This window comes from Pleurodeles waltl, chromosome 9, assembly GCF_031143425.1.
Source record: "Pleurodeles waltl isolate 20211129_DDA chromosome 9, aPleWal1.hap1.20221129, whole genome shotgun sequence".
NCBI classification, from domain to species: domain Eukaryota; kingdom Metazoa; phylum Chordata; class Amphibia; order Caudata; family Salamandridae; genus Pleurodeles; species Pleurodeles waltl.
The window spans coordinates 524,301,476-524,313,558 of NC_090448.1; the positions used below are offsets into that span (position 1 = coordinate 524,301,476).

General features: G+C 43.0%; 1 protein-coding gene across 2 annotated transcripts in view; it reads right to left on the reverse strand.

Moving 5' to 3' along the window:
* The window catches only part of PPM1A (protein phosphatase, Mg2+/Mn2+ dependent 1A), a 344,322-nt gene that overhangs the window by 215,640 nt on the left and 116,599 nt on the right, over positions 1-12,083 (reverse strand). For both annotated transcript variants that reach the window (XM_069207419.1, XM_069207420.1), the window contains exon 3: positions 5,331-5,448. In XM_069207419.1, coding sequence (XP_069063520.1) covers positions 5,331-5,448 — 118 coding nt within the window. The remainder of the gene's footprint in view (positions 1-5,330; positions 5,449-12,083) is intronic.

Sequence of the window (12,083 nt, forward strand, 5' to 3'; positions counted from 1 at the left end):
AGTGGTAATAATGGCCGTGCTTAAAAGCCAAGATACATCCCAATACGTCAGAAAAGCACTTCTTGCGCGCTGCTATTCAACCTAGAAATGGGTCTGTTTAAAACACGTTTCAAAATTACGGCCTTGACCTGAGAGGATCAATTAAATTGATAATGTGCTGCATTCTGGTGCCTGATACGTATGTGAGTTGCATGATTTTCCAGTAAGTAGTATTGTGTGCCTATAAAGGAGCACAACTCCATTTTTTCACCCGGGTTTCATCAATAATTGTGAGTGTGGTACGCTGGAGGCCGAAAGAAAGGCTACAGATTCAGTAGCACCTCTGATTCTCAGCTATTAATTTCATTCATAAAGGTAGATCACTTCATAATACTTTTAAATCTAGGAAAAGAGAGTAAAGTGGAATTTCCAGCGCGTAGTGCTTGCTTAGAGATTTAAGGTCATCAAGCTTGCACTGTAACAACAAGGAGCTTCCAAGCCTTTGCGTTATGCACAAACAAGAGTGCAGGTCTTAATTTGCCTTATGATAGTCTCTTTGACATAATAAAATATAGATTTTCACTAGAAGGCAAAAAGAAAAATATTACAATGAGACGAGGAAGAAATTATCATTCATCCAAATACATTAATTTCCTTTCAAGAGTTTTTTTTTTGGTGTTAACATGAACAAAACAAAATTATGTAGGAAGTGTTTCGCAGATTCTACCAGAACATGGCGCTGCCTATTTCTTTGCAGTCTGGCCTAAGAATCAGTGTTTTGACCTACTACATTCCAGGAAGGCATTAAATATCTAAAAAACATAATGAAGAGCTGAATATCATAAAACAGAACTTACATTAATACTCAGTTCATCACTGCAATAGAAATATTGTTTCATCCGGTGGCAAGGAGGCAGAGTGAGAGCAAAGAGGGGTACTCTGAGGTGGGGGCATACTGTTCCCTCTGACACAGGAACTTTTGAGAGGCCATATCCTCCTAGGAGTCTTCCTCAATTTAATCATATCAGGAGAAGGGTCAGTGTATTCCTCATACTTCTACTCCTCACAGTCACCATGGGAAGTCTATTCTGGGCTTTCCTCAAAAGATAAATGGCCAGTGTTGCTGGATCTATACATGTTGGGTCAGGATCTCCCAGCTTTGTGTTCTCCAGACACGATTCAGAAACATAATTCCTCGAAAACCCTTCTAGAAATAATATATTTGTCTTTCTCTGTCACATGCTTTGTCTCCTTGTCTGGTATTCCAGCTACTGTCCTGTCGGCATGTTTTTTAGTCTTTTTTTGTTTTTTGTTTTTTTTTTTAAACCTTAGCCTGTTGCTACTGTCCTGCACGTTGAGCTAATGTTACTGTCCTTCTGCATCTATATCAGGTGAAAAGCAATTGTGGCCAACGTCACGGATAGTGATTGTTATGAGGTTAGCATTGCCTGCTGCATTGGAGTCTGTTGAGGAAGGCGTTAGCAGCAGTGGAAGCCCTGCCGTCAGGATTTGCATTGAGAATCTCCTCATCCCCGATGGGCCCAGAAGCTCAGCAGTACGACTATTGTGCCCCTGAAGCTGACACTGAATGGTGCATCAGGGGCAGCACAAAATCAGGAGTCCTCTGGGAGTAGACTGGTGGTAACTGGGAAAGCCCTGAGCTGGAGTGGCATTTCTGTCTCGGTTTCTCAGTAGCAATTCCCCGGTGGGTTTTGGGATGAAGAATTTCCAATGAAAGCATAGTCCCCAATGCCTCTTTGGGCTATTGCGTTAATTTCTCAGATCCCTGTTCAGATTTAAAACACATCACCCTCATAGTCCTTTCTTAAAATGCTTTTGAGCAAAAGCACTTACATGTTACACATGATGGTCTGGACAGAGGCAGTATACACTCCTGAAGTGGGTCATTCTTCACTGTCAACGATTCTTAAAAAGAAAAGTCTTCATCTTCTATTTAGTTTCCACAAAGTCAAACCATGCTAACAGAAACAGACAGCATTTGATGTAAACCACAGACTCAAATTTGCAGACAAGAGAGCCATTTAGATTACATGAAGTGATCAAAAAGTGCAAAGCTCATTGTGGGCTTCCAAGTATTACCATGTACAATAAGAATCTGAACAAGTACTTGCAAAGCCAATAGGTCTGGCTCCTTCGACTCTGCTAACGCTTGCTTCGTTTTTTTTTTGTTTGTTTGTTTTTTTGGCAAAAAACGTCTTTGTTTGGACCTGGTGGCCCTAATACCACACTGGCTTAACGCAAAAGTATTTTGGGGGTCTCAAAAAAAGCACATATTACCACAGTAGACCTCGCACTAAAGGAACTAATTTGTGTGTGGGTGTGCTCTTTGTGCAAGAACAGAACACTGTCACTCACACTGCAGTTAGCCAATCACGCAAGTGGGCTGTCCCATTGCCCCATGCTGTAAAAGAGGATGAAGACTGTGGAGGACAACAGACAAATGGATGAAGGTGGCTGAGTGAAAGGCCCTATAGGTAAATATGTTATACAGTTAAAAGGTCTTGGTTAATGCAGATTCTAAGAAAGGAGATAATAACAGGATGGAAAACAGCAGTGGAGAGTGGGTAGAAGTGAGCTCAACTAACTGGAAAAGAGTTTATATATATTTTTTTTAAGCTCAATGCTTTCTTATCGGAGGATTCCCTCCAAGACACAGAGGAATAGCATGTGAATCGTAAAAGACCCAATGCTAAAGTATCTATTTTCTGCCCTAACTCATTACATCACTTATCAATATTTCCCACATTCTTCTATGCTCAACCCCTACTTTATTTTCTCTTCCAAATCCCCAATCAGCCCTCTCCCTTTCCCTTTCCACTTTCATCTCTCCTCCTCCTCCTTACATCTCCCATTCACCTCTCCCTTATGTGTTTTGCCATGCTCTCGCCCTTTTTAGGCAAGTCCTCTGCTTACATCTTTTTTAACAAGAGAAACTAGAGACATACAACACATTCTGGCAGTCTGCGGATGTGGCTGCATAGGTTACATAAGATGTCAATTAACCAGTCAAGCCCATCATGAAATGCGTACCAACCAAAGGACCAAATTTTGTTACACTAAAACTATGCTGATATAAAAATAAATGCAGAGAACATAGTGTTAAAGTTGGCCTGTTTACGTTTTGTTTCTAAAAATAAAAATTACTGGAGTTACTTTAGTACTAAATGAGTACAGAATACCAGAGTCTGAAGGCCCAAATGATGTATTCTTTCATTTAAAAATGGTATCATACAGGTTGGAGGAAACTAAAATATTTAGGCTGGATGTTTAAGAGACCAAGGCACAGAGAGCTATCTTTCTCTTCTTCTGGACACAATGGAACTGAAGTTGCTTGGTTACAAAAAATAAACAGTTATTCTTTTTTGGAATAATATGAGCAGAGTAATATACTCGGAAGAACAGGATCAACATTTTGAGTTTTTCTTTTAGTTGCAATTCATCCACAATGTCTTGGATTAACTGAGAAATCTTTGGAGACTGACAAATCTCTTTAAGGTGGCTAATACAATGTAGATTACAGCCACAAGAGTGGGATATTCAAGCAAAATCAATCATTGACGTACTTCTGTTGCTACTGCCAAAGCCAGAGGCAAAGAAAAGGGCTCAAGAATAGTAAAATAAACTCTTGAGCTGAGGATAAATATCAAGACATTTTAAAAATGCAGGATAGGAAAGAGCTAACCATAGGTTATCCAACAGTTTAGATAACCACATTCGACAATAGCTTTCCATCGCAAACATTTGACATTTAGTGGCAACACTTCTTTTCTGTGAAAAACAAAAAGGAGTTGGGTGGGAGTTAGAAGCCACTAGAACAGATGAAAGAGAGGCCTGGTTCGTTAGTGTAACCACGAGCAAATCACGAGAAAGGCAACCACATTAATAGTAGAATGGCAATCCACTTAGAGAACCTCTTCGGAGAGAACACAAAATTGATATTAAAAAATATTTCATAAAATTAAATACATGTTGAACTGTAGAGAGAAACTTTGTACAGAACACTGAATTGGTTCTGAAATACATTTGTATAAAATTATGTCATATAGATTTATCCATAATAATTTACTAGCTAGATCAAGACCAACAAATTGTTTGACCGTGTTATTTAGATGAAAGGAAAAGCACGGTCAAACTCCCTAAAGGTGGGCCAAACCAATTTTGCAACTAAACTCATCCATGGAGCAGCACATATTTTTCTAGTTTGAAATGCGGCTGCTACTGCTTTCCAGAACAAGGTATAAAAAAAAAGAAACACCAGCTGAATCTTTAAGACTTGTTAGAACATCTACTGACCCTGCAAAGTGGAGCATTTTACAATACATCATGGCTAGAACATGCGTCTAACGTTCATTTGTAAACTGCCCCACAACTTTACACTTTCAAACACTTGTTAAAATGTTGGTTATAAAATTGTATATTTTTGATAAATATTATGAATTTATCAGCTACATCTCTAAAATGATAATAAGTCTAGCTACCATCTATCCACACACACCCACACACAAACGAAGAAACAAATTGGTTATTGCTTCAGCTACAACAACGAATATATTGCGTGACTGAAATGACTTAATATATTGTTACTTCTACCTTTAAATGCACCGCTCTAAACAAATATCCTAGATCAGAACAATCTTCCAAAAACACTCATTTTATTTCAAGAAGATGAAAAGAAACAACTTGCTAATACAGCTCAATCCAAAAAGAGTACAATTTTACTTACGTGTATACTTAATGCAGGACAATATTATTTTCTAACACTTCTATAGTGAATTTGGGTGGTGCAAACTGATACCAACCACGAACAGTTAGCCAAAACCTTGTGGCTCTACAGTGCCAAAGTGATGTCAATAATAAGCAATGTGGTCGTGTTTTGAATAAGAAAAGGAAAATAAGGGTACTTACCTCGTATGTTCAGAGTGGGACATTTCCAAACACAAGTTGAGAGAATATCTGACTAGGCTTCAATTCAAACACTGTTAGATTGCTTGCTTCAAAATATTTCTGTAATTCAGTCACCTACGCAATGTTGTTTTTTTTATTAAGATCAATGTTTGGACAGGGTAATCTCTTGTCTCAAATTAAAAGTCTAACAAAACGAATAAGCTTCTCTTTTGCTTTTTGTTTTGTATTTATTTGATAATTTCTATTTTAAACACATTTGGTATTAATTACAATTGCAGCAACTTAACCAAAGTTACTAGTAGTAGTTTGTTAAAGTATGCAGGGCATGACATTTTCACACGATTAAGCTACTTAAAGTACAAACAGCATGCAAATTTTTTTTTTTTTTTTTTATAAAGTAGCTTATTTTGGTATAAATGATCCACCTTCTACTCTGCTTTCCAGGTACTTGTCCAATTCAGTCTCACGCTTCACGGCATCAGGCAATACTTTCGGTGCACTCGGAAAACATATCAAAATGACGCTCATGTTGTCTCTGCTACCCTGTGAAAGAACAAATAGTTTTAAAGACCATAAAAATGTGTTTTTAGAAAATTAAACTAGCTGCTATTAAACAGAATTAAACAATGCACGTACCACAGAGCTACCCCCCTCCAGGTAAAGCACGTGAATATAGAACGTGCTACAAAGCTACGATTTTTACATCCAATAACAATTTTTCTGTTTCTTTCAGAAAACACTGCACTGTTGAAGGGTATATATATATTGGTATAAAGGCAGAGAATAAGATAAGAGATGGACAGCAGCCCATGCCAGTCGGACTCCACGGAAAGTGTCTCCCCTTCTTAGCTACAGTGCGGGCTTCCCTTCTGGGCCCGCCCTCTGAACCACAGAGGGCGCAGCGTGCTATTCAGACAAGATAAAGTGTTGGAACCTTGGAGGAGTGGGAGCTCTGCCATATCCATGCAGCGCCGCGGAACTGAGTGAAAAACAGTGGAGACACATTTCCCCCTTAAATAGGCGTTCAGTGAACTTATTGTGTGATTGTAGACTTTAATAAATGTCTACAGCTTCCTGCGAGGCATGGCCAGCATCCATGCCCTGTTTGTACTGCACTCAGGGTATGAATTTCTGCTGCGCCATGTGTTCTTTTCCCATGGACCCGTAAAGCCTGGGCTATGTTCTCCTGCTACTGGGCCCTGCCAAACAGTACCCTGACCTAAAGAATCCATAGGTATGCTCCACTGACAAGTTCTGTGGGGCTGCCTCACGACATGGTTGCATCACAAGGTATGGCTGCAGATTCTTACTTCTATCTATGCAGGTGCACCACATTTTCCTTTGACAGGCGTGGGCATGACTCCTTTTCTTGGTCCACGGAATTCTAAACCAGTAGGCCCTGCTGCACTTTAACTTTTCTCTCATCCATCATTCTTTTCATTTTACCAAAAATAATTCTGCAGGTGACCGGTAAACCTATGTGTATCTTGCTAGGGAATAACCATCAACAGCTCCGTTAAGTCTCAGTGATATTAGCAACACAATCCCAAAAACGTATGGTGTGTATACTGATAAATGAAGACTTTATACCCCAAGTGATCTACTTTATTTTTACAGAACAGTACTGAGGTAAACACAGTCGCTTGTCATTATACACCTCTTCGGTAAACAGGAAGTGACGTATCCTCCTACCTAAATGTCATTCTCTTCGCATGGAGATTAAAATGCAGCACATATATTTGTAAAAGAACAGAGTAATCGATGACTTACTCTGACTCAGAAATGACTGAAGAGGAAGGAAGGAGTTATTTTTCCTGTAGCTGTCAGTTTGTAGCTTGTAGAGTTGGGCACAGGTGTCCGCACGTTGTTTTTCTTCGAATACTTTTTCGGTCTCGAGCTATCTGGTGACTCCTCCCTGAAGTCCACACAATACCAGGGCAAATACTCCACGAGGAGTGTAGCAAATGAAGTAAGGAAGCAGGATAGTAACTGTGTATTAGGGCATTGTGAATATATACGCAATTTAAGAGAATTATATCTGAAGCATGAGCTCAGGTCTGGGAAGCCAAAAGGGCACGTGAATCTACAAGCACTGCAAGTTACAACACGACATTTAGAAGATAGGGTATATTTTCCATTTGTAGCATGCCCAGTTGTACAGCACATGCTCTGGACACGCTTTACCCAGCGAATTCCCCCTAAGGCAGTGGCTAGCTAGCAAATGAGGCAGATGTTTAAAATAAAGTTCTAAGTGTACCATGCCCAGCTTGAGCCTCCTGCCGGGCATGACTGTCCACACAATGTCTTACAAAGGTGAGTGATGTTGACCTAGTAGCAGTTTTACACCTATATGCTAATAGTATGTTACCTAAAAAGGCCATTGTGGCACCTTTCTGTCTGAAGCATGTGCTCTCTGTACAGAATGCAGAGTTCTTTTTTCTCTTCATAACATACCCGAATTCATTTAACTATCCATCCGGCAAGGCAGGCTTGGTAAGGGAATTTCCCAAGTAGAATTTTGCAATGGCAACATAAAATTGCTTTGTCTTGTAATGGATTTTGTTATTTCATGTAAAACATGAGGACTCTTTTAAAGCCTAATGTACGGAATAATCGTTCTGTCACTGTTGCTGGGTGTGGAAAGAGGATTTCAACTCAGTGGATTGTATTAGTAAGAGAAAAAGGGAACTCACATTTGGCATCAAACACGAGTCTATCCTCAGTACAACTACCTGTAGGAAACTGGATGAAAGGTTCCTCTATTGGCAATGCGTACAAGTCTCTAACCTTACAAAGGGAATTCTACATTTTATGAATGGTATTGCATACACTAGGAGTGTAGTGGTTCAGAAGGAAGCCCGATGAGTCTAGTGAGCACAGCATTCAAGTTCCATGTAAAAGCCAAATGTGTTGTTGGAATTAGTCTTACGTCCAATCAAGAATGCTTTGATAACTGGAACCTTAAGCAAAGGAGTGTGTTCGCTATTCTGCATGTGAGCACTTTCTGCTGTTAAATGTAGACAAGTAGATGTGTATGTCTTTGAAGGTGGAAGAAATAGCAAATGAGGTCTTGCACCAATGCCTTTGACGGTTCCGTTTTCCTTGTAGTAATGAAGAACGAGTTACTTACCTTCGGTAACGACTTTTCTGGTGGATACATTAGCTACCTGTGGATTCCTCACCTGATGAATACTCCCATGGCGCCAGCATTTGACGGAAATCTTCTTACTAGTCTCTGCACGTCGACGAGGACGTCACTCTAGCCCACGCGACGCCGTCTGACGTCATACAGGCAATAAGAAGTCCTCGCCGACGTGCCGATGACAGTACCAACATTTTTTACGTGCATGAGAATAATAATAATAACCCAATGCAATGAAAGAGCAAAGCAACATCTCTTAATATTGTAAATCACACAACATTGCAATAAAATAGCTGTAGATTTAATATAACCTTTTTTTTTTTTTTTTTTTTTTTTTTAAACAAATAAATATATTTATACATACGAATCATGTATATACCCAATATATATATAGATTTATATATAAATATACACATATATACAAATATCATACATGCAAAATGTATTGCAACTTTGAAGACCAAAAGGAGCACACTCAAGGATTGCTTGGAGAGACCAAAAAGGCAACGGGGAGGCGGGTGGGACCGTGAGGAATCCACAGGTAGCTAATGTATCCACCAGAAAAGTCGTTACCGAAGGTAAGTAACTCGTTCTTCTGATGGATACAACTACCTGTGGATTCCTCACCTGATGAATAGAGTCCCAAAGCAGTACCACGCCCGGCGGTGGGTGCCTAAATGGTCAAACCAAGAAATCCTGCAGCACTGACCGTGCAAAATGACCGTCCCTTCTGACCTCAGAGTCCAAACAGTAATGTTTCACAAAAGTGTGAAGGGACGACCAAGTTGCGGCCTTGCAGATGTCAACCACAGGAACACCCCTGGCCAAGGCCGAAGAGGCCGACTTAGCTCTGGTGGAGTGAGCTCTAATGCCCTCAGGCGGATCCTTCTTTGCCAAAGAGTAACAGATTTTAATGCAAAGAACAACCCACCTGGAGAGTGTTCTCTTGTGGACTGCCTTTCCTCTCCTCTTGCCCACGTATCCGACAAACAGCTGATCCTCCAGCCTGATATCCTTCATTCTGTCGATATAGAAGCTCAACGCCCTTTTTGGGTCCAGGCGATGTAGTCTTTCTTCCTCCTTTGAAGGATGAGGCGGAGGATAAAACGTGGACAAAGTGATTGTCTGAGCCAAATGGAAGGGTGAAACAACCTTCGGAAGGAAAGCAGCCTTGGTCCTCAACACCACCTTATCCCCATAAAACGTTATATAAGGGGGTTTAACCGATAAGGCCTGCAACTCACTCACTCTCCTTGCAGATGTTATAGCTACCAGGAATACTGTTTTAATAACCAAATACCTTAAGGGGCAAGAATGCATAGGCTCAAAAGGGGACCCCATAAGGAAAGTCAGGACCAAGGACAAATCCCATTGAGGCATAACGAATGGTTTTGGAGGATATTGATTCAGAAGACCTTTCAAGAATCTGAGAACAATAGGGGATTTAAATAACGATGGTTGGTCTGGAAGACAAATGAAGGCTGACAAGGCCGACAAATAACCCTTAATGGTAGCTACTGCACAACCTTTCTGCGCTAGAGACAGTGCAAAAGACAAAACATGTGACAGATGAGCATGTAAGGGATCAATCTGTCTCTCTCCACACCACATAACAAATTTAGACCACCTATTAGCGTAGATAGATTTAGTGGAGTGTCGCCTGGCCGCTAAGATAACATCCACTACATCAGGCGGGAGAGAGAAGGAACTCAGGTTGCCCCGTTCAATCTCCAAGCATGTAGGTGCAGACTCTGGAGGTTGGGGTGTAAAACCTGCCCCTGCGACTGCGAGAGGAGGTCTGCCCTGAGAGGGAGACGGAGCGGAGGGCACAGTGAGAGTTGGAGAAGGTCGGAGTACCATACCCTCCTTGGCCAATCCGGAGCTATTAAGATGACTTGGGCCCGGTCTTGGCGAATTTTCCTCAACACTCGAGGAATCAAGGGTATGGGGGGAAACGCGTAAAGCAACTGGTCGCACCAGGTTATCTGAAACGCGTCCCCCAACGCTCCCTGCCTCGGATACTGGAGGCTGCAGAATAACGGGCAATGCGCGTTCTCCCGAGTGGCAAACAGATCTATCCGAGGAAACCCCCACATCTGGAAGATTAAACAGACTTGATCTGGATGGAGACGCCACTCGTGGTCTGCCGAGAATTGGCGACTGAGACTGTCCGCACGTACATTCAAGACCCCGGCCAGATGATTTGCCACCAAGCAAATCTGATGGTCCTTTGCCCAGGACCATAGCCGAAGAGCTTCTCTGCAGAGAAGGTACGACCCTACTCCTCCCTGTTTGTTTATGTACCACATCGTGGTAGTATTGTCCGTCAGGACCTGTACCGACTGACCACGAAGGGATGGGAGGAAGGCCTTGAGAGCCAAACGTACAGCCCGTAACTCCAACAGATTGATATGAAACACCTGTTCCTCTGGAGACCAAAGCCCTTTGATCTCCAGATCCCCCAGATGAGCTCCCCATCCTAGGGTGGAGGCATCCGTTATTACCGTGGCCACTGGTGGCGACTGCGCGAACGGCTTCCCCTGTGAAAGATTGTTGCCCGCAATCCACCACTTCAATTCCACAGCAGCATCTCTGGAGATCTTGACAGTACCTTCTAAATCTCCCTTGTGTTGAGACCACTGCCTTCGGAGGCACCACTGAAGAGCCCTCATGTGCCAGCGAGCATGCGTGACCAACAGAATGCAGGAGGCGAACAGACCGAGCAGACGAAGGACCTTGAGGACTGGAACTACCGCTCCATTTCGAAACATTGGAACCAATTCCTGAATATCTTGAATCCGCTGAGGCGGAGGAAAGGCTCGACTCAATGTTGTATCCAGTACTGCCCCTATGAACAGGAGGCGCTGAGAGGGCTCCAGGTGAGATTTGGGCACGTTCACCGAAAAGCCCAGGTCGAACAACAACTGGGTTGTTGACTGCAGATGATGCGACACAAGCTCCGGGGACTTGGCTTTGATCAACCAGTCGTCCAAGTAAGGGAATACTGCTATCCCCTTCCTTCTGAGCTCCGCCGCAACCACTGACATCACCTTTGTGAAGACTCGAGGTGCTGAAGTAAGACCAAACGGGAGGACCGCAAACTGATAGTGCTGCGACCCTACCACAAACCGGAGATACTTCCTGTGCGACTTGAGTATCGGGATATGAAAGTAAGCATCCTGCAAGTCGACAGACACCATCCAATCTTCCTTGTTCAACGCCAAAAGCACCTGTGCTAGGGTCAGCATCTTGAACTTTTCCTGTTTGAGGAACCAATTCAAGACCCTCAGATCCAGGATTGGTCTCAACTGACCATCCTTTTTGGGAATCAGGAAGTATCTTGAGTAACAACCTCGACCCTTTTCCTGCTCTGGGACCAACTCTACCGCGCCCTTTGAAAGGAGGACTTGAACCTCCTGTTCTAGCAACAGGAGGTGTTCTTCTGAACAATAAGATGGGCGGGGCGGGATGAGGGGCGGGAACTCCCGAAAGGGAAGGGCGTAGCCTTTTCCCACAATGCCGAGAACCCAAGTGTCCGTTGTGATAGACCTCCACTTGTGGAGAAAACGCTGTAATCTTCCCCCTACAGGAGAGGAGTGAGTGAGAAACGGTGGAAGCCTAAGGCTGCTTCCCCTGCTGCACCCCTCCAGAGGACGAGGAAGAGGCAGAGTGCTGTTGAGAGGCTCCTCTGGTACGGACCCCACCCCTCCCCCTCCCTCTAAATGACCTATAGGGGAGGGAAGAGGCGGGTTGCTGGAACCTCCCCCGAAAGGAAGAGGAATAAGAGCCACGCCCAAATCCCCGAAACCTCCTGAAAATTCTAGAAGAGGCAGAGGAAGAAGGAGCTTGCAGTCCTAACGATTTGGCTGTGGCTCTGCTCTCCTTAAATCGTTCCAAGGCCGAATCTGCCTTGGCTCCAAACAGTCTGTCCCCATCAAACGGGAGGTCCAGCAGGGTCGACTGCACATCCGCAGAGAACCCTGAGTTTCGGAGCCAGGCCTGTCTTCTTGCCACCACAGCCGTGCCCATCGCCCTG